This window comes from Tinamus guttatus, unplaced genomic scaffold, assembly GCF_059628265.1.
Source record: "Tinamus guttatus ecotype Peru unplaced genomic scaffold, ASM5962826v1 Tinamus_guttatus_pri_ptg000332l, whole genome shotgun sequence".
In the NCBI taxonomy this organism is placed as follows: Eukaryota; Metazoa; Chordata; class Aves; order Tinamiformes; family Tinamidae; genus Tinamus; species Tinamus guttatus.
This window is the reverse complement of record NW_028288866.1, coordinates 307508-333567: the sequence shown is the minus strand read 5'-3', so window position 1 is coordinate 333567 and position 26060 is coordinate 307508. Positions and strand designations below refer to the sequence as shown.

At 49.4% G+C, this 26060-nt stretch overlaps 1 protein-coding gene across 1 annotated transcript in view; it reads right to left on the bottom strand.

The window, feature by feature from the left end:
* The window catches only part of LOC148593791 (coiled-coil domain-containing protein 81-like), a 37410-nt gene extending 11631 nt beyond the window's left edge, over positions 1-25779 (bottom strand). The window contains exons 1-7 of the mRNA XM_088529481.1: positions 25746-25779; positions 15520-15581; positions 14788-14941; positions 13321-13577; positions 11852-11937; positions 7471-7577; positions 1570-1687 (exon numbers count right to left, since the gene is read on the bottom strand). Of these exons, the coding sequence (XP_088385607.1) occupies positions 1570-1687; positions 7471-7577; positions 11852-11937; positions 13321-13577; positions 14788-14941; positions 15520-15581; positions 25746-25779 (818 nt within the window). The remainder of the gene's footprint in view (positions 1-1569; positions 1688-7470; positions 7578-11851; positions 11938-13320; positions 13578-14787; positions 14942-15519; positions 15582-25745) is intronic.
* Between the last annotated feature and the right edge of the window lie 281 nt (positions 25780-26060).

Genomic DNA, 26060 nt, shown 5'->3' with positions numbered 1-26060 from the left:
TTTGCTTGGGACTGCATAGAATTGCTTAGTGTCAGGATGGAACCCAGATCACTTCCATGTGGTGAAGAGCCTCAGGATGCTCTATCCAACACAGTGAACCTGGGACTGCGATCTCTCAGTGGATCTTTACTACTCAGCAGTCCCAGGCCTTTCCTGCAACTGGCACATGCATACCCCTTCTGTTGAGTCTCCAGTTGCTCAGCCTGTCTTTTCATCTCATCCTCTATGCGGGAGAAGTAAATGTTCACAGTCACATCTTTATCTTCTCCCAGGGGGTACTTCACAACTTCCTGAATACTTGGCGTTTCTTCAGCTGACTTCTCAACAGTCATCTTTGCTTTCCTTCTTTCGCGTGCTGAGCCTTTGGGAACTCTTGACTGGATTTTAGTTCTCTGATGAATCTGCGAGACAATCTCTCAAAGGTCTGTGCCCCACTCCCAAATCCACTCAGCAGCTCTCAACATGCAGCAGCAAAAGGTGCATTGCAAAAGTTGAGTACAACCAGCATCTTTGAAAGCAAGCCCCTGACAAAGACAGTTTGGGCTCAAAGTAGTATATCAGAAGGGATATTCTACAGCCACTACCCATAGGATGATGCTTTTCCGTAATTCAGGCTGGCACAAGAAGCACCTCAGTCAGGAGCTCCTACCTGTTCTGATCCCGCAGCTGATGGCCCAGTTTCAAGGGATAGCCTCCTTGAACCTTGTGATTCCACCTTAGTAGAGACTCCTGAGATAGCTGGGATCACGCTGTAAATATGCATCAGGAGGAGTAGTATGAGCACAGGCAGAGCCGAATTTCCACCCCACGCTCACTGCCACTCAATGGCCCTGGAGACGTGCATGGGAAAGGATCCAGCCACAGCAGAGATAGATCTTCTCTCTCACTCCCTCTCCCAGCCCATGCACAGACACATTTGACTTTGGACTCAATGTCCTCATCACTGGATGAGATTTCAGGACTCCTCTAGGGGCACAGAGAGGCATATGCCAACAGAGGGTAGCCATACCCTGCAGGGGCTAGTCAGAAGAACAGGTTTCATATGAAGGAAATGATAGTCTTTGCCTTGCAAGACTGTATCTTTTCCAAGCAAAGAAAGACCTCCCCTGTGTTAGATCCTGTCTCACTACATACTCACTGGCCTCTGGCAATATCCCCTATGGTGGGGCAAGCCTTATAGGCACACCTCTCCTCCTTATAAGGCCTTACAAGAGCACAAAGTTTTCCTCAGCACCATAAAATGAACTTTGGGCCCCAGCAAAACAAAACAAAACAAACATACAAAAACAAACACATCCTGTTTACTTCCATCTAAAGGGTATGAGAAGATGGTCCTCCACTTCTGGAATGAGGATTTGCCTTGGGTTTCACAGAGGCAAGTAACTTGAAATCAGAGGCAAGAGAAACAGGAAGGCAACAGGAAAACCGTTCAGCAAGTGATCATTAGTCATTGCGGCATGGCAGGAAAGGCCAGAGAGGAATTATGGATGTTATGTGCAAAGGAGACATCTCCCTCCATTTGAGATAAGGCTAGAGGCTCTCCCTCATTCATTCCTCCAAGGGTCTCACCTGCCATGAAGCTCTTTCCGCCTGAATCTCTTCTCAAATTCTGCCACTATATCAATAGTATTAAATTCGATGGGTTGACGCTTCACTCTCTGAAGGAGCCGGATGGCACGAACATTTCCTGTAAGCAGGAGTCAAGAAAACTTTTGAGAGCAGAATCACAGTAATTATTGGAAGAGAAATGACTTGGGAGTCTGCTCCACTCTGTGATAGAACTGGGAGGCCTGAATCAGATTCCTTAAAAGCTGGGTCTCCAAGGCAGTGTATAGCCCGTCCTCATACTTTCTCTGCAACATCACTTCTTGCCATGGTGCTTTTCTTCTGCTCTATCTTGCCCACACAACGAAAAAGGGAACTTATGGGGATGTGTTGGTGACCTAACAGAATCTCTTTGTGCATTAAATTTTTCACATGATGGAAATAGGTCCTGGGTTCCTTCTACAGGTCTCACAGGCCTGTGTTGCCTCTGATGACATAGTCACCCAAGGCAGCGGTTTGGAAAAGTGTAGCAGAAAAATCATAAGCAAAGGGCAGTGCTGCTTGCTTTGAAAATTTAGTCTTGGCACCCTTTACTACATTTCTGATCATCTTGCTTTCATATAATGAAATAGGTCGTGCTTTCCATTACCATTTTGCTTGGTGCAGAATGGATGATTCCCAAGGATTGTCCCCATCTTTGATTCTCTCCCTCACAGCCTCTTCAAACGGAAGAACAGTTTGCAGGATACACTAAGGCATGTGGGAGTCAAGTGAGAAAGCTTAAATCTACAACTGGGAGGGCTGGACTGTTGTGAGGTCTTGCTCCCTGAGGAGTCCCTTGACCTTTCCCATCTTGGCTAAGCAGCAGTGCCATATGCCATGGCACTGATACACTGCACTGGGGCCTTGGCTCCAACACCTGGCACAAAGAAGGAGAGGAGAAGAATCAACTCATCAAGAATCAGTTGCTCCATTACTTTTCTCGATACTGGGATCCTCTTCTCCTCTCTCCTCTTCCCAGATAGGATTTAGTGCACTCCAAGGTGGACTTCTCACACTTGATTCCATGGAGGACATCTCCATCTCGCTCCTAGAAAGAGCAGGAGGACACAACTCTGAAGGCAGGACTCCACTTTTCCTTTGCAGGTTATGTTAACTATGGGTACACAGACGCATGTTAGAGACACTATGAAGACCATCCCCTCCCAGAACAGAATATGCAGAATAGGCTAAATCCTACAGGACTGTCTTAGGGAGTGGAGTGACTCAGAGCAGATCTCCAGTGTCTAGTGGGGCAAAAGATTTCTTCCTCGGCTACTCCAGGTCTTCCTTCATCTTCCTGGGACAAAGCTTCTTCTAAGCTTTCCCAAACGGCCACTGGAGACGATCTCCAAGATACAATCCACACTCCTGTCAAGGGATGCTAAACTAATCTCCTTTCCTCCAGCATTCCACCCCCATTTGAAATTCCACGCTTGCCCTCCATATTCCGCTGCAGTCCCTACCACACTCGTGTCAGTGCACCTGGAAAGAACAGCCTCCAGCCCCCAGGCCAGCAAGGGAACAAATCCTGCTGCCCTCTGGGAGATAGCAGTGAGCTCTGCACAAGCTCCCCACCACAGAGAACCCAAACAAAGCCAGAACAAGACTGGAGTTCTCTGGTTACCAGCCACTGGAAACTGTTAATCCCAAATCACTTACATAGTGTCATCACAAACCCTGGCAATGTAACGTAGTGAGAATATGCTCGCTTAATCAGCTGGTGGCTAAGAAGCAAGCAAGCATACTCACATTGGAATGACAGAGCCGGAAAATGTCGGAGAAGTAGCTGCTTCAGTTCCTGAAAGAACTGAATCCCTCATCTGCAAAGGCAAGGGACACTTGTGAGATGCTGCCAAGAAAGGGTCTTCTTACTCAAAAGAGCTGCCAATGCTTCCACTGTTCAGAGAAGCTATAGCCTTTCTGAAATCCTAATGCAATCTTTTTTGTTCCTCACAGCCGCCCCTCCCTTCTGCAGAATAGCAGCTGCAGGGGAACACAGGAGAATGAGGAATAACACTGCAAAGCCCTGGGCAAGGGCAAGGATCAAGAGCCTCCACCCAGAAATCCGTTTTTGCCTAATGAAAAAGCCAATGGAGGAGAGCCCAGGTGAAGGCATTCCACCAAAACCTAGGGAATCTGCAAGGCAATCCTGTTAGGGAGGGAGGGGGAAGGATAGGCACAGCTGGTCTTTTTTTTTTTTTTTTCCTGAAAAACAATCTGCTTTTTCCCAGGAGCAAAGGTTATTTCTCATGCTCTCCTCTGACTGCATTCTCAGGATGGCCTCACAGTCCCATTTTGCCCTTAAGAGAATCCTAGCAAGACTGAGTATCCTTTTCCTGTTCTGACCAGGCACCTGAAAGACCACAATGCTGAAGAGAAACTCTCTGTCTTGAATCCCAGGAAGGCCCAGCAGTGACATTTTCTCCTGAAACAGGGCCCAAGAGGATCTTCTGCTTTGTTCATGGAGAACACAGCAGTGACAGAGGCATTGCAGAAACAGAGCACAACTGGCATGTTTGAAAGCAAGCCGTAAGGGCAGAAAAGTCTCAAAGGGACACATCTTGCAGGGGTCTTGTAGAGCCAGATCCCCTCGACTGATGTTTTTCCACAATTCAGGCTGGCACAAGAAGCACCTCAATCAGGAAACACCTACCTCTTCTGACCCCTGATCGCCTTCAGTCACTGGCCCTGCAATTGATCGTCTAGTTTGAAACAGCTGCCTCCTTGAACCTTCTGCTTCTGCATCTGTGACTGCCGAAATGGTTGGGATCACACTGCAAATACACACGAGTGGTATGAGCACAAGGAGAGCTGGATCTCCACTCATTGCTCATAAGCTGAGCACCTATTTCTGCAGCAGAAGGCAGATCTGAAAGAAGCAGCAATTATGCCCTAGTGATTCTGGTCATATCAGTGGCAACAGGAATTACCCCTCACCAAAATAACCAGCATGCTCCACATGCCCAGAGAAAGCTATGGGTGCTTTCATTGAGGATTTCTCTCCATGCACCAGGGAGAGCAGCGGAGTCATCTACATGGACAGGCTCCAAGACACACTGTTAGTCCCTGTCCTGCCAAGTGCATTAGACACTGCTCAGTGTTTCTGAAGTATTAATGTTTGGGTTAGGAAAATTGATTATTGCTGGGCAACCAGTGCCAAAGAGGGAAAAGAGTATCAATAAAGTACTCCCACCATTTCCTAGGCATGGCATTCTCATTTTCAGACATGAAAAAAAAAAAGACTCTCAGACAAACAATAATAATAAAAGACCTTGCTCTGACTCTTTGTCTCCTTCAGTATTTAGTCGCTCCTGGCCCATACGGAAATGCTCTCCTGAGTGCCAAACAAACTGTCCTTTGCCAGGAAGGACTGCCTATTTTGAAGGCACATGTCCCCAAGTAGGTAATGTCTGTCTGGAAATGGCACTCGCTCCTTATTGCTGCTGAGGGTGGAAGGAAGAGAACTGCACAAGTAGAAAGAGACCTTCCTTGGGGGAGGTGTTCATCCAAGGGACTCCTCTCCTTCAACTGCATTCCTGACATCCATTTCTTTCTTACCACTCCTCCCTATCCACCTCCTTGACCAAGCTGTAGTAACACACTGCAGGTGCCAGCCACAAAAACAGGTTTCACATGAAGGAAAGGGCTCCAAGGTCACCAACCTTATACCTTCATACCAACCTTAATGTGAGAACAACTGCTGCTCCTTGTCTTTAGCAACAGGATGGCTGGAGTATCACTTTGCCTTGCGTGACTACATCCTGTCCAGGCAAATAAAGAGCTCCTTTGTGTTTCATATTGTCTCACTACATATTCACTGGCCTCTGGGAACAGTTCCCATAGCGGGGCAAGCCTCACAGACACACATCTCCTCCTTCGAAGGCCTAATAAGAGCATAAACTTTTCTTCAGCCTCCCTAATGGCCTTAGGCTTCTAGCCCTACTGTCAGTATATAGAAAGCATCCTGTTTACTTCTTCCTAAGAGTGTGAGAAGAATCATAGAATCATAGAACATTATGGTTGGAAAAGACCTTCAAGATCACCAAGTCCAAGCATAAGCCCTTCAACACCATGGCTACTAAACCAGGTCCTTAAGTGCCTCATCTACATGTTTCTTGAACAATGGAAGGGGTGGTTCCTTCACCACTTCCCTGAGTAGCTTTGTGCAATGCTTGACTACACTTTCCATGTAGAAATTCTTCCTAATGTCTAATCTGAACTTCCCCTTGCTGCAACTTGAGACCATTTCTTCTTGTCCTATTTTCGGTAGCTATTTTGGATAAGATACCAACACCCGCCTCACTACAACTTCTTTTCTGGTAGTTGTAGAGAGCAACAAGCTCACCCCTGAGTGTCCTCTCCTAGAGATTAAATGATCCCAGCTCCCTCAGGTACTCCTTATAAGGTTTGTACTCCAGTCCCTTCACCAGTTTTGTTGCCCATCTTTGGACACACTCCAGCACCTCAGTGCCTTTCTTGTAGTGAGGGGCCCAAAACTGAACACAGTGTTCGAGGTATGGCCTCACCAGCACTGAGTACAGCAGGATGATCACTTCTCTGGTCCTGCTGGCTACACTATTCTTGATGTAAGCCAGGATGCTGTTGGTCTTTTTGGCCACCTGGGCTTCTGGCTCTTGTTCAGCCAGCTGTCGACCAACACTCCCAGATCCTCTCCTGCTGTGCAGCTCTCCAGCCACTCTGACCCAAGTCTATACTCGAATGAGGGTTTACCTTGAGTTTCACAGAGGCAAGTAACTTGGAAGCAGACACAGGAGAATCAGGAAGCCAACATGGGATTCTCCAAGGACTTGTTCTGTGCTGCCTACCCAGCAGGAGAGTGCTAGTCTTTGTGAGATGGGATAAAAGGCCCTCAGAGTTATATGGACAGTCCCTCACATCTACTGCTCAAAGCTGCTCACCTACCACGATGCTCCTTCCCCTTATCTTTTCCTTCTCCCACATTCATAGCCCTTACTATGGGTGGAAGGTGCCTCTCCCACAAACGGAGGCGCTCAGCATGAAGACGTTCTGTAACAAAAGACAAGAAAACACTTCATAGCATATTCAGTGAGCTCTGGGACAGGAGTGATGTACAGATCTGTACCAGGCTGTGAAAGAACTGTGAGACCCCAGTCAGATTCCTTCAAAGCTAGGTCTCCTAGGCAGTCTACTGCCCATCCTCATATTGACTTCTGTCCAAGTCTTCCTTATTTTTCTGCAACATTATTTCATGCCGTGGTGCTTTTCTCCTGCTCTGTGATTTTCACTTGCACACTTATGCAAGTGTTTTGATGAGCTGACACAGTCTCTTTAGGGAATAACTTTTTCACATAAAGGGAAAAGATCCTAGGATCATTCTAAAGGTCTCACAAGCCTGTGTTGCCTCTGGTGACAGTCAACCCAAAGGCAGTGGTTTGGAAATATGTAGGTGAAAATTACAAGGAAAGGGCAGTGCTGCCTGCTTTGAGAATCCAGTGAAGGCTTAGCACCCAGTGCCTCACTTCTAACCATCTTCTCTGTGTTTCCTTCCTGCTATGAGATAGATCATGAGACAGGTCATGCATTCAACTGCCGTTCTACTCCAGTCAGAATGGATGATTCCCAAGGATTGTCCTCATCTTTGATTCTCTCCCTCACAACCTCCTCAAATGGAAGAGCACAAGTGGGAAACTTTAACTCAGAAGATCAACAGTAGCTGGAAGGGCTGAGCTTCTGTGAAGGCTTGCTCTCTGAGGAGTCACTTGTCCTTTCCCATACAAGTTAAGCAGCAGTACATCTAGTGTCATCTGACACACTGCACTGGAGCCATTGCTCCAACACCTGACCCCAAGGAGGAGAGAAGAAGAATGGCCAACCCCCAGCTAAAATCATCTGTTCCATTACCTTTCTCAAAACTTAAGCTATCTACTGCACTGTCCTCTTCCAAAGTTGATTTCACACCCAGTATAGTAGATCTCATACTGAATTTCCATGAAGATTTCCGCTCCTTCCTAGAAAGAGCGAAAGTACACACTGAAGGAAGAACACTTCCTCTGCAGTTTATGTTAGCTATGGGGACACAGACACATGACAGAGCAATTATAAAGACCATCCTCTTCCAGAGTGGAATATGCAGAATAGGCCAAATCCTGCAGGACTGTCTCAGGAAGTAGAGTGACTCAGTGGATATCTCCAGTATCTAGAGTGCCATTAGATTCTTCCCCTGACTGCTCCATGGCTTCCCTCGCCTTCCTGTGAGAAAACTCCTTGTAAGCTTTCCCAGCCAAATCTCCCACACTCATGTCAGTGCACCTGGAAAGAACAGCCTCAAGCTTACAGGCAATCTCCCCTTCTTTGCCATCTGGGAGGTAGCAGTGAGCTCTGCACAAGCCCATCCACAGAGCCCAGACAAAGACAGAATGAGACTGGAGTTCTCTGGCTACCAGCCATTGGAACTGTTACTGTCAAATCCCTTACATAGTGTCATCACAAACCCTGGCAATGGAGCCCAATCAAACATGTGGTTTGGAAGATCATCACTTAATCAGCTGGTGGCTAAGAAGAAAGCAAGCATACTCACATTGGAATGACAGAGCCGGAAAACATCGGAGAAATAGCTGCTTCGGTTCCTGAAAGAACTGAATCCCTCATCTCGGGCATCTGCAAAGGCAAGGGACACTTGCGAGATGCTGCCAAGAAAGGGTCTTCTTACTCAAAAGAGCTGCCAATGCTTCCACTGTTCAGAGAAGCTATAGCCTTTCTGAAATCCTAATGCAATCTTTGTTGTTCCTCACAGCCGCCCCTCCCTTCTACAGAATAGCGGCTGCAGGGGAACACAGGAGAATGAGGAATAACACTGCAAAGCCCTGGGCAAGGGCAAGGATCAAGAGCCTCCATCCAGAAATCCGTTTTTGCCTAATGAAAAAGCCAATGGAGGAGAGCCCAGGTGAAGGCATTCCACCAAAACCTAGGGAATCTGCAAGGCAATCCTGTTAGGGAGGGAGGGGGAAGGATAGGCACAGCTGGTCTTTTTTTTTTTTTTTCCCTGAAAAACAATCTGCTTTTTCCCAGGAGCAAAGGTTATTTCTCATGCTCTCCTCTGACTGCATTCTCAGGATTGCCTCACAGTCCCATTTTGCCCTTAAGAGAATCCTAGCAAGACTTGAGTATCCTTTTCCTGTTCTGACCAGGCACCTGAAAGACCACAGAGCTGAAGAGAAACTCTCTGTCTTGAATCCCAGGAAGGCCCAGCAGTGACATTTTCTCCTGAAACAGGGCCCAAGAGGATCTTCTGCTTTGTTCATGGAGAACACAGCAGTGACAGAGGCATTGCAAAAATAAAGCACAACTGGCATGTTTGAAAGCAAGCCGTAAGGGCAGAGAAGTCTCAAAGGGACACATCTTGCAGGGGTCTTGCAGAGCCAGATCCCCTCGACTGATGTTTTTCCACAATTCAGGCTGGCACAAGAAGCACCTCCATCAGGAACACCTACCTCTTCTGACCCCGCAGTTGATGGTCCAGTTTCAAAGGACTGCCTTCTTGAATCTTGTGATTGTACCTCAGCAGAGACCCGTGGGATAGCTGGGATCATGCTGCAAATACGCACCATAAGGAGTGGTATGAGCACAGTGAAAGCCGGATTGCCACCCCACCCTCACTGCAACTTAATGGCCCCTGGGGACATGCCTAGGAAAGGATCCAGCCACAGCAGGGATAGATCTTCTCTCTCACTCCCTCTCCTAGCCCATGCACAGACGCATTTGACTTTGGACTCAATGTCCTCATCACTGGATGAGATTTCAGGACTCCTCTAGGGGCACAGAGAGGCATATGCCAGCAGAGGGTAGCCATGCCCTGCAGCTGCTAGTCACAAGAATAGGTTTCACATGAAGGAAAGGGCTCTAACGTCTTCCCAACCTTGTGAGAACAACTGCTGCTCCTTGTTCTTTGTGACAGAATGGCTGGGATATCACTTTGCTTTGCATGACTACATTATTTCCAAGCAAAGAAAGAGCTCCTCTGTGTTTAATTCTGTCTCACTACATTCTCCCTGGCTTCTGGGAACAGTCCCCATGGTGGGGCAAGCCTTATACACTCACCTCTCTTCCTCAGAATGCCTAATAAGAGCACAGACTTTTCTTCAGCCTCACTAAAGGGCCTTAGGCTCCCAGCTCTACTGTCATTAGATGGAAAGCATCCTGTTTACTTTACTTCCATCTAAAGGATATGAGAGGAAGACCTCCTTCTCCTTGAATGAGGATTTCCCTAGAGTTTCACAGAGGCAAGTAGGTTGGAAGCAGAGGCAGGAAGAACTGGGAAGCCAATATGTGGTTCTCCAAGGATTTGTTCTGCACTGTCCTTCTAGCAAGGGATCACTGGTGCTTGTGGCATGTAGTCCCTGTGCCTACTCAGAATTATATGAACAGTCCCCCATGTCCATTGCTTTAAGCTGCTCACCTGTCACAATGCTCCTGCTCCTCATCTTTCTCCTCTTGTTCTGTCTTATGTCGAGGTACAAGATAGATAGGTGAGGGTCGCTCCCACAAGAGCTGAAAACTGGTAAGATGCTTCTCTGTGAGCAGGAGACAAGAAAATACCTCAGAGCAAAATCACAATGACCATAAGAACAAGAGTGAATTGCAGCTCTGCACCAGATTGTGATAGAACTGGGAAGCCTGAATCAGATTCCTTTAAAGCCAGGTCTCCGAGGGTCCTAGCCGTCCTCACACTGGCTGCTGCCAACTCCTCATTTTCTCTCTGCAACATCATTTCTTGCAATGGTGATTTTCTCCTGATGTTTCAAATGCAAAATATGAAAATGGAGCTGGTGAAGATCTGCTGATGACCTAATAGAGTCTCTTTGGGCATTAAATTCTTCACATGAGAGGAACGGGTCCTGGGATCCTTCTACAGGTCTCACAAGCCTGTGTTACCTCTGGTGACACAGTGAAACCAAAGGCAGTGTCTTTGGTAATATGTAGGAGAAATTCACCGAGAAAGGACAGAGTTACTTCTTTAGAAAATCCAATTAAGTCTTGGCACCCAGTATCACACCTCTGACCATCTTCTCCAGAACACTTTGTTGTCATGAGCCAGATCATGAGATAGGTCACACTTTCAAATACTATTCTGCTCCAGGTAGAATGGATGATTCTCACGGATTGTCTTAAAATTTGATTCTCTCCCTCACAACCTCCTCAAATGGAAGAACAGTTTGCAGGGTACACTAGGGCATGTGGGAGTCAATGGGAAAGCTTAGCTCCCATTTTTGCTGAGCAGCAGCACATCTAGTGCCTCATGCCATCTGGCATACCATACAGGAATCTTGGCTCCAACACCGAACAACAAGAAAGAGAGGAGAAGGTACAAACCCCACAATCAAGGTCCATTACCTTTCCCAACACCTAAGGCACTTTCTTCACTCTCCTCTTCCCAAGAAAGTTTTACACTAGGAGGCATTCTCACACCTTGAAGCCTCAGAGAGGAGCCTCTCCCAGGTGGAGGTCTCACAGGTGGAGGTCCTCTCACAAATGGTTTTCTGGGGCAAGTCTCCAACTCGCTCCTAGAAAGAATGAAGGGACAGCACTCTGAAGGAAGGACAGCACTCTGAAGGAAGGACACCACATTTCCTTTGCAGGTTATGTTAACTATGGCTACACAGACGCATGTTAGAGCCACTATGAAGACCATCCCCTCCCAGAACAGAATATGCCAAATAGGCTAAATCCTACAGGACTGTCTTAGGGAGTGGAGTGACTCAGAGTAGATCTCCAGTATCTGGAGGGGCATAAGCTTTCTTTCTGGGCTACTCCAGGGCTTCCTTCATCTTCCTGGGACAAAGCTTTCCCAAATTGCCACTGGAGACGATCTCCAAGATACAATCCACACTCCTGTCAAGGGATCCTAAACTAGTCTCCTTTCCTCCAGCATTCCACCCCCATTTGAAATTCCACGCTTGCCCTCCATATTCCGCTGCAGTCCCTACCACACTCGTGTCAGTGCACCTGGAAAGAACAGCCTCCAGCCCCCAGGCCAGCAAGGGAACAAATCCTGCTGCCCTCTGGGAGATAGCAGTGAGCTCTGCACAAGCTCCCCACCACAGAGAACCCAAACAAAGCCAGAACAAGACTGGAGTTCTCTGGTTACCAGCCACTGGAAACTTGTTACTCCCAAATCACTTACATAGTGTCATCACAAACCCTGGCAATTCAACGCTGCCAAACATGTGGTGAGAATATGCTTGCTTAATCAGCCAGGGGCCAAGAAGTGAGAAAACATACTTACGATGGAAAGACAATGACAGAGCCAGAAAATGTCAGAGAAGCAGCTGTTTCGGTTCCTAAAAGAACTGAATCCCTCATCTCGGGCATCTGCAAAGGCAAGGGACACTTGTGAGATGCTGCCAAGAAAGGGTCTTCTTACTCAAAAGAGCTGCCAGTGCTTCCACTGTCCAGAGAAGCTATAGCCTTTCTGAAGTCCTAATGCAATCTTTGTTGTTCCTCACAGCTGCCCCTCCATTCTACAGAATAGCAGGAGAATGAGGAATAACACTGCAAAGCCCTGGGCAAGGGCAAGGATCAAGAGCCTCCATCCAGAAGTCTGTTCTTCCCTAGTGAACAAGTCATTGGAGGAGAGCCCAGGCAAAGTCCTTTCACTAACCTACCTTTCAGAGTATTACATTATATCTGCTGCCTTGGTTTGCTTGCTCCTGAGCTGGAAACAAAGTATTCAGATGTGAGCTCAAGTCCAAATTCTCTCCTGAGATGCAAAGGGCTGCTTTTGCAGAAAGCAGCAATAGGAATTCACTGCCCTTCTTTTCCCCTGCAACAGTGGTAACGACTGTGAATGTCAAACTTCTGGTATGTTCAGAGGTCAGCTGAGGAGTGGGATCCACTGAAAAAAACATGCAGGAGGAAAATCCCTTGCCTAGAGAAGGAACTGAAAGTGTGTCATGGACAAGGACACAAGGTAAAGCCAGAGCTGGGAACCCAGACTGGGCTAAGGCTGCTTCCATCTCTGGCTTAGCCCTTGACTGTCTCTCTGGCACAGTGTGGCTATCACTAGCAGGGTGCAGGTGCACACACTGAAGCACAGAAGTCCTCCTTCATGCTGTGATGATGCCAGAGACACACAAAAGAGCTGGTTAGCACAGTTTGACCAACGCAGGGGCAACAGCTGAGGTAATGTGGTCCCATCTGCACCTTGCTCTGCTTGTCTCTTTGCTCAGAGAGTGGGGTAAGCAATAAGCCCAGCCACCTGCTGCCACCCTAACACCACTGAAAATGTTCTGAGGAAAACATGGTGATGCTGACAGATCATCCACAGGCTGTAATTTCCTGCTATCACAGCAGAGAGACAGGGAATTACAGCAAGCTACTCCTTTGAGCAGCACCAAGAGTCAGAGCAAACAGAAGACAAATCTACATGGAGATAGAACTGGAGTTGCTTCAGAGCAAGAGGACAATGACCATCAAAGATGCCTGGTCAGATACAGGAGAGATGAAATACACTCTGGCCTTCTAGCATCAGATAAAGAAGGCCAAGATCACCAGATAATTGACAGAGATATCTGATGCCCCCACTGGCCCAGGGAAGGGCAGGAGGGATCACTGTGCAGGGAGGTGGCATTACTCTAGATTAGGAGTGTTCACACGCCCAGACAGGTTGTGGCAGGCCAAAAGAAATCCATGTGCTTTGGCTTGGCCAGGTCTTCGAAGGATCAAGAAGTAGCACTGCAGAAACAGAAAACTTACCCCAAGAAGAGCTTCTACCAGCAGGTCAGACTCATTCAGCCTCTGCAGAAGGCTTTTGTAAAATCTCATTCTTACAACATTGCCTTCAATGACCAGTATGCCAATGCCCTTCAGAACAAGGGCAACATTCTTCCCACACTTAAGACAGCAAGAGAGAAGATACATGGTCTCCTCTATGCAAGCCTCCACTATTTGCCAAGAAAAGGAGATGTCCATGGTTAGGTGAGCATGCTTCAGGGGCTCAGCTTGCTTGTGACCTAGGTAGCAACAAAAGAGTAACATAGTCACTAACAGAACTCTTTAGCAGTCTAAAAGAGTGTCAGCAGCTGGAAGGTCTTCTAGAAGGACAGTGCTACAGAGCTGTCTTCTTCAACTCCCTGAGAAAGCCCATAAAGAAGGCTATTGTCATCCCTCCTTGGGTGAAGTTCAAAGCACTCTTCAACCTCATGCTTTCTTCCCTACAAAAGAAGAAAGGGTCCTGGCTATCTTGTGTGATCATAAGGTGAGGTGGCAGCAGAAGGAGAGGAGCAGAGGGACAATTCCCAGGAAAGGGGACTGCTCATGGTAACTGTGCCCACACTCAGGGCATGACAGGTTTGAAGAGACTTAGCTGTGCCATGTCACAGTGGTGGCAATGAAGGAGGACAACACATGTACTGCACAAGAGCCCTTCATCTTACAGGCTTGATCTTCATTCATCTTCCTTAGTAAGGAATATTAATTAATTGTCATTTTTACCTTACTCTTTCTGCCCACCCCTAAGCCTTCAGAACTGCACAGTACTGCAGTACTGCAAAACTGCACAGTGCTGCACCTGCTTTTGATGTCCAAGGCCTGTCCCTGAGGGATGACAGATTGATGTTCATAGTACCAAAGAGATGAAGTTATGTGAAGGGAAAGGCCAACTCTGAACACAACTTGGAGCTCCTGCTGCCCCAAGGCATCACCAATGTTACACTGCAGCTGCACTGGTCCCAGCACTTCACAGCAATCACAAAACAGATGACCTTGGGGAGTGGGGGAGGGTAGTTCCTGCACAGTAGTGTTCCCGTCTCAGCTTCATTCTAACAGCAGGGACTACTGGTGACTTCAACCTGCTTTGAAGCAGAAGCAGCTTGGAAAACCCAGCAGTAATGCTGCTCTTCACCCATACAGGGTCTGCTGTGGCCTCAACAGGGAACTACAGTATGTCAGTTTTAACAACAGCGCATGAGAAGCAGTAACCTTGAAACGTTTGGTTGGAGCCAGCTGTAAAAGCAAATCCAAGAGGGAGAGAGAGACCCATTCGATTCTGCTTTATGATGTCATGATAATAATAAAATATATACAAAAAAACCCTGAAACTGTTCTCAAGATCCAACATCCAACAAAGAATTCCAGACTTCTAACAGGAACAGCTGAACAGCAGTTATCCACACCCCCACAAATGCTTCAAGGCAAAGCAAAATCTTCAGTCTGTCTTCTTACCAGGAGCACAGGCCTTATCATGGGTGAGACCATGATGTTCTGCAAGATTCTTTGCAAGGCAAAATACAGGTCTGTGAACAGTCAGAAGACCATTCTTGCCATCAACTACTTGTTTCTTAACAAGGAAGGTCCCAAGTCGAATAATTCTCACATCCTGCAAACAGAAGAGAGGATTTCTAAGCCTCTGAGGTGGACAAACAGACCCAGTCAGAACATGTCCATGATGTGATGGGCCCTGCTCACTCATGGTGTATAAAAGGACAAGATGGAGCCCTCTGGAATGCTTGGGAGAAGCCTCAGAGTGGTTCTTTGGAAGAACATTCCTGGGGGATTCCTCCTCCTCACCCTCTCAAAATTACATGTAAATCATCTCTCACATCCAGAAGATCCAGAAAAGGTTTCCAAGAAGGGGAGATAACCTCTATACACACACACACACACAGACACACACACACAAAATACATGCCAGACTATCTCTTTGGTCTTTCCTTCTGGCAGCAGGGGCTAGAAAAAGCCCAGAAAGCTTTCAGCCACTCTTGAGAATGAAACTGAACTGGAGATTTGTCATTTCGTTTAGGGAGACATCATCCGTGGCAAGCCTCATGTTTGCAGCATCCTTCTCCAAGGGATTTTCTTTTGGTTTCAAAGAAGTTATGTCTGTATGTGGCACAGACATGTCAGGACTGCCGAAACCATGAGGGGTGGAGGGTAGGGACAGGAGGGCAGACCCACCTTGTTCAGCACCAGCTGGTCTACAATGTAGTCTGACATACCATTCCAGATATGCACAGCCACTGGAAAAGCAAGGAAAAGTAATGTCATGCTCTCTGTTGGCCAGCTCACAGCCATTAAAGCATGTGCCTAACCAGGGAAATGACAAGAGCAGGCGTCAAAAAACAACCACCACCCTTCCTCCCCCACAAAAACCCACTCCTGACAGGGGCTGCAGAGCTGAGGTGGGCACTGCCTTTAGGCTAGAACCTGTCACCTGAGCCCAGCAGCAGTCTGGATATAGTCATTGGGACATGAAGATCCTGTTGCAGGAAATCCATGCTATGCCTCCCAGCTCAAATCCCGCACTGACAGCCTGGAGGCACAAGGCAGTGCAGTGGGGAGGACTACAGGCAGCGTTTGGGGTGCTCGACAGAAATTCCTGTTGAGCTGAGGAAAAGTGCAAGATTCATTTGCAACACAGGAGCTTCTAGCAGCCTTTCTGGAGCCTGGCAGGAGCCTTCTTTTAGCCTTCTTCAGATACGTCTGCTTTCCTTCTAGATGCAGTTCTCACTTGACACCCTCTGACAGATATTGACAACGGATTTTCACCCCGCAGAGGATGTTGCTGTGACCAGATGAGTCTAGGGGAGCAGGACATTCTCTGGGGCCTCTCCTGCAGGACCAGTTTCCCTGTATGGGATGAATCCCATACGCACAGGCTCTGCACGGTCAGTGGAGCAGCTCCAACTCCTTCTCACAGCCAGGCGCAGAGGCAGTCTCAGGGCCAGGACCCAACTGTCATTGCAGCTGCATCACCACTGCTCCAGAAGGGACCTTCATTCAGAGTTTTTGTGGCACCAACCAGCCTGCCCAGCCCTCCACAGTCCAGGGTTTCCACAGCCAGACTCCCTTTGCCTGGTCCATACCCTCAGCTATAACATTTCTGAAAAGTTCCTGAAGGCCTTACCCCAGGCAGGGATTACTGGCAACCCCTGATCACATGGTGTGCCATGGCCAGAGTCCCAGAGCTTCATCTTGTCCTCCTGGCCTTGGGTCACCACAAAGAGGGAGGTGACAAGGAAACAACTCTTCTCCTCTTCCTCCACATGTTACTACAGTCCTGTTCTGAAACAGCCACCTCTCACCATCTCCTGCTCAGAGTGGATAGCTCCTCATAGCAGAGAAGAGATGTGTAGCCCCAGTGCCTGGGCTTTCTTGGCCTCACTGTGATGTGTGGTGGGAAGGCAGGCTGCACAGGAGAGGGCAGCTGTAGCTAGGACACAGAATGACCCCTGTAACCAAAGCCCGTGTCACAGAGGGGCCCAGACCCCCTCACTCACAGACCCCTGTCATGGTAACTCACTAAGGGAGACAGTAAAATAATCCAGAGGGGCAACGACCACTGGGCTTTAGTTAGCTGATTTTATACACCCACACAAGATCTTTCTGATAACAACATCTACCTTAACTGGCACGATTGTTATAGAAATTGGGTGATCAATTAGTAAACAGGAATTAACAATTAGCGCAACTAAGTGGAGTACAGAGCTTCTGCCAGAGAGAAAATAAAAATTAAAACAGAATCATAGAATCATGGCATAGAATCACTGAATACTATAGTGTTATTTCACCCTGCATATACAGGGGCCTGTCAACCTTGCAAAGATTTGAAAATGCTGGTGTTTCCACACCCTGAATGCACAGGGGACTCTCAACCTTATAAGGAGTTACCTTAGCCCAGCGTCCCAGGTTAACGGGAGGGGAGTGATACTCACGTTACAGGCCAGCTGCTCATCCAGCCACAGCTCTATCCTGTAAATCTGGCTGCCAGACAGGGCAGAGGGCACTGCACTGGTCTTGATTCATGCTGACTGCTGTCATCGGAGGAGAAAGCGCTGACCAGTGACTCTACCAAAATGTCCCAGCAGCTCATTGGCAAAGATCAAAAGGTTCTTCTGGGCACTCCAGCCAATAGGTTCTGTTCTTGTGTGACAGGTGTGCTCCTTCCCCAGCCCAACCTGACTTTTCACATGTAGCCCTATTCAAACATTAAACATCAGTGATATTATCTGATCCTGGTGGTTGCCTCCCTGATTTCTTCCCCTCACTCAGACATTAACCATCAATAACAGTCCTGATGGCCCTATCCTGATGGGGAGATAAGGCTAACTGTGAGTACACCAGCCAACAGTCATTTCTGAATTGAAAGAATGACTATCAGTCAATCATCTTATCCCATAAATAGGGGGACAGCCCAAGAGCCCACTGAGCTCTCCTTGCAGGTTGCATGCCAGGATCTCCCCTTGAGCAGGGACGCCTCTCAAGGATACTCCTTGAGATAAGACATCTTTGCCAGACCCTAAAGGATCCATGGTAAGTGACTATACATAAGCTTATATATAAGATTTCTTTTTGAACTTGTAAATTTTACTGACATAACTGTGCACAAAATCCCTTAGTCATGAACTGTTGGCCGGGTCTGGGAATAGGACTGGATCCAGTCGCACCCAGACTCCTCTCAGAAGCAGTTTGGAAAGCAAGGGGGTCCAGTCTGAGCCCCATGACTCAATGGGAGGGTCTCCTTGATAATTCTGTGTGTATCTTGTACCCCATGCAGTAAATAATAAGTGACCTTGCTATAGAATCTTGTGAAACCATAGTCCATATCAATAAAACTTATTACTGTTTCTTTCCCATGAGTGAAGTGCATTCTGTCATTCACCCGCCCTGCCTTGTCTCCACTTATTCCACAACACCTTGCCAGTTCGCTCATCCACAAAACTTGCAGGCACCTGCTATTCAGCACTGTCAACCAGCAGGCAGGTTTTAGACATAGTGACTGAGGCACCCCAGGTCCCTAGATGGGACCTGAACAGGACAAAATGCAGCATCAGCAAAACTGCAGGCACCAGGTCACTAAACACAGGCTGCTCTGGCTGCACTCCTCCCACACCTGCACCACAGATTGGCCTTGTCACATCTGGGAAGGATGCGAGGACCCTAAAGCCACACATGTGGTGGACCCTTGTGGAAGGAGAGAGAAGCTGCAGGGACTTGGCAGCACGTGACTCATCTGTAAGAAACAAGAGACACTCTAAGGTGGTCCACAAGCCTCTTCTTTGAACACACTCAAATCTAGGATGTGAATATCAAAAGCATTAAGGAAAAAAAATAAGTAACTCATACACATGTTTAAATAATGTACGGCTAAAGCATAGCTCTGGAACAAGGTCTTTCAAAATTTCCCAGCTGCACACTTCCTCACAAAGCAGAAGGCAAGAGTCAAAGTATTGTACCAGATAAAGCAAAGAGGAAGTCTTGTGAAAAATTCTGCTTCAGGAACAGAGACTGAAAGCAATTTCTAAGGGTTCTTTGTTGCTGTTGCATTTCTTTCATAAAGAATAGGAGATGCTGTGAGGATTTTTGTTTTATTTTATTATTGTTTTATTATCATCATCATTATTTTGCTTTATTACAATCTCTGTGTAGATAAAGGGGAAAAATAAAATCTCTTTGCTTTGATCAGTTGCTGTAGCTGAAATGGAATCATGAGGAAAGTATGAGTAAACCAGAGTAACAAGGAAAACATGGATCCCGTTTAAAGGGGTCTTTATCTCCAGACAAGAGAAGTCCCGTTTCTTCTGGTGAGGATGGACATACGCCCTACTACAAATACTCATCACTAGTAATAGAGGACCAGCATACAATGCCACACCATGATAGTAACATAGCAAACATGCATTTGATAGTGTATCTGCTAAAACATAATATTTTGAGTACTAAAAAAGGCAAAACAGAATGAAATAAGTATAGAAATTTCAACCATGATGAATTACATTTATCACTGAAATGACCTCACAGCTGCTTTGCTGATGCTCTTCCTGCTGTTGTCCAATCTTGCACTCAGGCAGAAATGACCCCACAAGCAAAACCCAAGTTGTCCATCTGCTTCTGGCATGCCAGCTGCAGAAGCAGAAGCAACCTCATATCAATTTCTAAGCCATAGAATCATAATGGTTGGAAAAGACCATAAGATCATCGAGTCCAACCATAAACCCTTTGATACCATGCCTGCTAAACCATGTTCTTAAGTGTCCCATCTACATGTTTCTTGAACAGTGCCAGGGATGGTGACTTCACCACTTCCCTGGGCAGCCTGTTCCAATGCTTGATTACTCTTTCTGTGCAGAAATTCTTCCTAATATCTAACCCCTGGCACAACTTGACACCATTTTCTCTTGTCCTGTTTTTGGTAGCTCTTTTGGAGAAGAGGCCGATCCCGGCCTCACTGCAATCTCTTTTCAGGTAGTTTTAGAGAGCGATAAGGTCACCTAAGAATGTCCCCTTCTACAGATTAAATGATCCCAGCTCCCTGAGCCGCTCTTCATAAGGTCTGTGCTCCAGTCCCTTCAGTAGTCTCATTGTCCTTCTTTGGACATGCTCCAGCACCTCAGTACCTTTCTTGCAGTGAGGGGCGGTCACAGGACGAGTGGTAGTGGGGGTGAGTTACACAATGCACTTCACTCATGGGAAAGAAATAGGAATAGGTTTTATTGGTAATGACAATGGTTTCACGAGATTCTATGGCAAGGTCACTTATTAGTTACTGCATGGAGGTTCAAGATACACACAGAATTACCAAGGACACCCTCCCGTTGGGTCACGAGGTTCAGACTGGACCCCTTTGCTTTCCAGACTGCTTCTGAGAGGAGTCTGGATGTGGCTGGATCCAGTCCTAGTCCCAGACCGGGCCAACGGTTTATGTCTAAGGGATTTGTGCACAGTTACAAAGTAAGGTTTACAAGTTCAAAAAGAGAAAGGCGCGCTATAGTCACTTACCACGAATCTGTAGTGAGAAGGATCTCTTTAACCGCAAGAAGTATCCTTGAGAGGCATCCCTGCTCAAGGGGAGATCCTGGCATGCAGCCCGCTGCCATGCAAGGAGAGCTCAGTGGGCTCTTGGGCTGTCCCCCTATTTATGGGATAAGATGATTGACTGATAGTCATTCTTTCAATTCAGAAATGACTGTTGGCTGGTGTACTCACAGTTAGCCTTATCTCCCCATCAGGATAGGGCCATCAGGACTGTTATTGATGGTTAATGTCTGAGTGAGGGGAAGAAATAAGGGAGGCAGCTACCAAGATCAGATAATGTGGTAGTTAACACCTGAATAGGACTATGTGTGAGAAGTCAGGATGAGCTGGGGAAGGAGCATATCCGTCACACAGGGCCCCTTTCCCGGAGGCTGGGGCCTCTCTCCCGGAAACTGGGGCCCCTCTCCTGGATGCCGAGGCCCATTCCTGGATGCCAGGGCCCCTTCCTGGATGAAGGGATCCCATTCCCAGACGTAGGGGTCCATTCCCACATTCTAGGGCCCATTTCCTGGATGCCGGGGCCCATTCCCTGACACTAGCAACCCTCTTATGGACATCACGGCCCCTCTCCCAGACACCTGTGCCCTCTCCTGAACACTGGAGCCCCTTTCCCGGATGTCTTGGCCCCTTTCCCGGACACCAGGGCCCCTTTCCCTAATGCCAGGGCCCCAGTCCTGGACGTTGGGGCCCCTTCTGCAGATGCTGGGTTCCATTCCCACATTTCAGGGCCCATTTCCTGGACACTGGGGCCCATTCCCTGGCAACGGGGACCCTTTTCTGGACACCAGGGCACCTCTTCTGGATGCCAGGATCCCTTTCCTGGAGGCCAGGGCCCATTTCCTGGTCGCTGGGGGCCCATTCCCGGATGCCTGGGCGCCTTTCCCAGGTGCCTGGGCTCCTCTCCCTGATGCTGGTGCCCATTCCCTGACAACGGGGCCCCTTTCCCGGACACTGGGGCTCATTCCCTGACACTGACGACCCTTTTCTGGACACCAGGACACCTCTCCCGGATGCCTGGGCCTCATTCCTGAATGCTGGGGCCCCAATCCCGGACACCTGGGCCCCTTTCCCGGACACCTGGGCCCCTTTCCCAAATGCCGGGGCTCCACTCCTTGACGTTGGAGACCCTTTCCCAGATGCCGGTGCCCCTTTCCCAGATGCCAGCGTCCCTTCCAGTACACTGGGCCCCTTTCCTGGGCACCTGGGCCCCTTTCCCAGATGCCAGGTCCCCTCTCCCAGACGCCGAGGACCCTTCCTGGATGCCGGGGCCCCTTTCCCAGCTGCCTGGGCCTCTTTCCCGGACACCAGGCCCCCTCTCCCAGATGCCAGGCCCTTTTCCCAGATGCCGGGCTCCATCCCCGGGTGCTGGGCCCATTCTCCAGACGCCAGGGTCACTTTCCCGGATGCCTGGGCCCCTTTTCCAGACACCTAGGCCCCTCTCCCGGACAACATGGCCCCGCTCCCGGTCACCGTGGCCCCTTTCCCAGACACTGGGGTCCGTTCCTGGACACTAGGGCCCCTTTTCTTAAAACCGGGGCCCATCTCCTGGGGTGGGGCGGGAGGGACCTCCCGGGGTACTGCAAGACCTGATCCCAGAAGATGACCCTGGACTTTGACTCCGGACCTTGACCCTGGAGCTGACTCTGGCCCATTCACCCCAGATATGACCACGGACTTTGAGCCTGGACCTTAACTCCAGACATGATTCTGGACCTAGACAACAGACTTGACCCAGGACCTGATACCAGACCTTGAATCTGGATGTTGACCCTGGACCTGACTCAGGACCTTGAAACCACACCCGACTCAGGATCTGACCCCAGAGCTGGCTCCGGCCAATGACCCCAGATATGGCCACGGACCTCACTCCGGACTGTGACCCCAGACCTTGACTCCGGATTTGAGCCCGGACTTGACTCTGGACATTGACCCCAGACATGTCCCTGGACCAGGACCGCACAACTGACTCCGAACCTTGACCCTGGACCTGACTCCAGACCTCATTCCGGACATGTCTCCAGACCTGGTCAGGAATCCGGACCTGGATTCTGGACCTTGACTCTGGAATTGAGTCTGGACTTTGCCTCTGGACTTTGGCTCCAGACCTGATCCCAGACCTGATCCCAGACCTGAACCTGGATGACGACCCCAGACATTGACTCCAGAACTTGACCCCAGACCTGACTCTGGCCATTGATCCCAGACATGACCGCAGCCCTTGACTGTGGACCTTAACTCCAGACATGAATCCGGACCTGACTCTGGAGCTTGAGACTGGACCTGACTCCGAACCAGAACCCAGAGCTTGACCCTGGACCTTCGCCCTGGACCTTGACTGTGGATCTGGGCCATGGCCTGATTCTGAACCTTAACTCCTGACCTGACTCCAGACCTTGACTCGGGCAAGACCATGGACCTTGACACCGGACCTGACTCCAAACTGGACCCTGGACCCTGACCCCAGACATTGACTCTGGACCTGAGCCCGGACCTGACTCCAGACCTCATTGCAGACATTGACCCCAGACTTGGCCCCAGACCTTCACCACAGACCTGACTCTGGACCTTGACTCCGGACCTGACTCCGGACTGCATTCCGCACCTTGACTCTGGACCTGTCTCCAGACCTGACCCCGCACCTTAACCCCAGACTTGGATCCCAGACCTTGGCTTTGGACCTGAGTCCAGACCTTGCCTCTGGACTTTGGCTCCGGACCTGATCCCAGACCTGATCCTAGACCTGAACCCGGACTTTGACACCAGACATGACCACGGATCTTGACTCCTGACCTTAACTCCGGACCTTGACTGTGGATATGAGCCATGGCCTGATTTCGGACCTTAACACCAGACCTGACTTCAGACATTGACCTCAAATCTATCTATGGACCTTGACTCTGGACCTTGACTCTGGACCTTGACTCTGAACATGACTCCGGACCTGACCCAGACCTTGACTCCGAACTGACTCCGGACCTTGGCTCTGGACATGACCCTGGACCTTGACATCAGACCTGACTGTGGCCATTGACCCCGGACCTGACCCTGAACCTAGACCTCGGACCTGTTCCAGACCTTGACTCCGGACCTGTCCCCGAACCTCTACCCAGACCTGACTCTGAACCTGACCCTGGACCTTGCCCCAGACATGACCGCAGACCAGACTCTGGCCAATGATCCCAGGCATGACCCCGGACTTCTCTCCAGCCTGTGACCCTGGACATTGACTCTGGACCTTGATCCTGGACCTGACTCTGGCCATTGACCCCAGACATCGCACCGGACCTTCACCCCGGACCTTGATTGCAGATGTGAACCATGGCCTGCCTCCTGACCTTAACTCTGGACCTGACTCTGAACCTTCACTCCGGACCTCTCTCCAGACCTCATTCTGGACAGACCTGACTGTGGACCTGAATCTGGACCTTGACCATGTACCTTGACTCTGGACCTGATTCTGGATCTCACCTTGGACCTTCACCCCGGTGCTGATTCCAGACCTTCACCCCGGACCTTGCCCCCGGACCTGACTCCGGACCTTGACACCAGACGTGACTCCGAACCTAACCCCAGACCTTAACCCCAGACATTGACTCTGGGCCTGACCCTGGACCAAAACCCTAGACCTTGACTCCAGACATTGACCCCAGACCTGTCTCCAGACCTTCATTCCGGACCTTGACCCCAGACCTGACTGCAGACCTGAATCCGGTTCTTGACCATGGACCTTGACTCTGGACCTGACTCCGGACTTGAGCCCTAACCTGACACCGGACATTGTCTCCAGACCTGACTCTGGACCTTAACTCCAGACATGAACCTGGACCTTGACACCAGACCTGACTCTGAACCAGACCTGACTCCGAACCAGATCCTGGACCTTTACCCTGGACATTTATTCTAGGCATGACCTTGAACCAAAACCCCAGAACTTGACTCCGGACATTGACTCCGGACCTGTTTATGGACCTTGATTCTGGACCTCTCCCCAGACCTCTACCCAGGACCTGACTCTGAACCTGACCCTGGACCTTAACCTCGGAAATGACCCCGGACCAGATTCTGGCCATTGATCCCAGGCATGATCCCAGACATTGACTGCAGACCTTAACTCCAGACCTGAGCCCAGACATTGACTCCAGACCTGACTCTGGACCCTGACACCAGACGTGACTCTGAACCTAACCCTGGATCTTCACCCCGGACATTGACTCCGGGCCTGACCCTAGACCAAAATCCTGGACCTTGACTCTGGACTTGAGCCCAGACCAGACTCTGGACCAGAATCCCGGACCTGTCTCTGGACCTTGACTTTGGCCTTGACCCCAGAACTTACTGCGGTCCTGAATCGGGACCTTGACCACAGACCTTGACTCTGGACCTGAATCCGGATCTCACCTTGGACCTTCACCCTAGTGCTGATTCCAGACATTGATCCTGGACTTTGACCTGGGACCTGAACCCAGACCTCATTCCAGACATTGACCCCAGACGTGACCCTGGACCTTGACCACGGACATGACCCCAGACCTTGACAGTGGACCAGACTCCGAACTTGATCCCGGACCTTGACCCCAGACTGACTCCAGATCTGAGCCTGGACCTGACTCAGGACCTGACTCAGGACCTGAATCCAGACCTGACTCTGGAGCTTGAGACCAGACCTGACTCCGAATGAGACCCCGGAGCTTGACCCCAGACGTGAATCCAGCCATTGACCCCAGACATCAGCCCAGACCTTGACTGCAGATCTGAGCCATGGCCTGGTCCCGGACCTTGACCCCCGACCTGACTCCGAACTGGACCCCAGACCTTGACCCCAGACTTGACCTTGATACCGGACCAGACTCTGGACCTGACTCCAGACAGGATCCCGGACCTGGCTCCAGACCTCATTCTGGACATTGACCGCATACATGACCCCGGACCTTGACTCCAATCTGAGTCTGGACCTTGACTCTGGGCTTGAGCCCAGACCTGACTCCGGACATTAACCTCGGACCTGTCTCCGGACCTAGACACCAGACCTGACTGTGGCCATTAACCTCAGATATGACCCTGGGCCTTCACCCCGGACCTGAATCTGGACCTTGACACTGCACCTTGACTTCAGACCTGACTCCGGACCTGGACACAAGACCTGACTCCGAACCAGACAGCGGACCTTGATCCCGGACATTGACTCCGGGCCTGACCCTGGACCAAAACCCTAGATCTTGACTCCAGACATTGACCTGGAACCTGACTCCCGACATTGATCCCTGCCTTTCTCTGGACCTTGACTCCGGACCTTGACCCCAGACCTGACTGCAGACTTCAATCCAGACCTTGACCATGTACTTGACTCCAGACCTGATTTCAGATCTCACCTTGGACCTTTACCCCGATGCTGATTCCAGACATTGACCCTGGACCTTGACACCGGACCTGACTCCAGACCTCATTCCGGACATTGACCCCATACATGACCCTGGACCTTGACTCCGACCTGACTCCCGACCTTGACAGCGGACCTGACTGTGGCCATTGACCCCGAATCTGTCCCTGGACCTAGACCCTGGACCTGACTCCAGAACTTGACTCTGGACCTATCCCCAGACCTCTACCTGGGACCTGACTCTGAACCTGACCAAGGAGCTTGACCCGGATCTTAACTCCAGATATGACTCCGGACCTAGACCCCA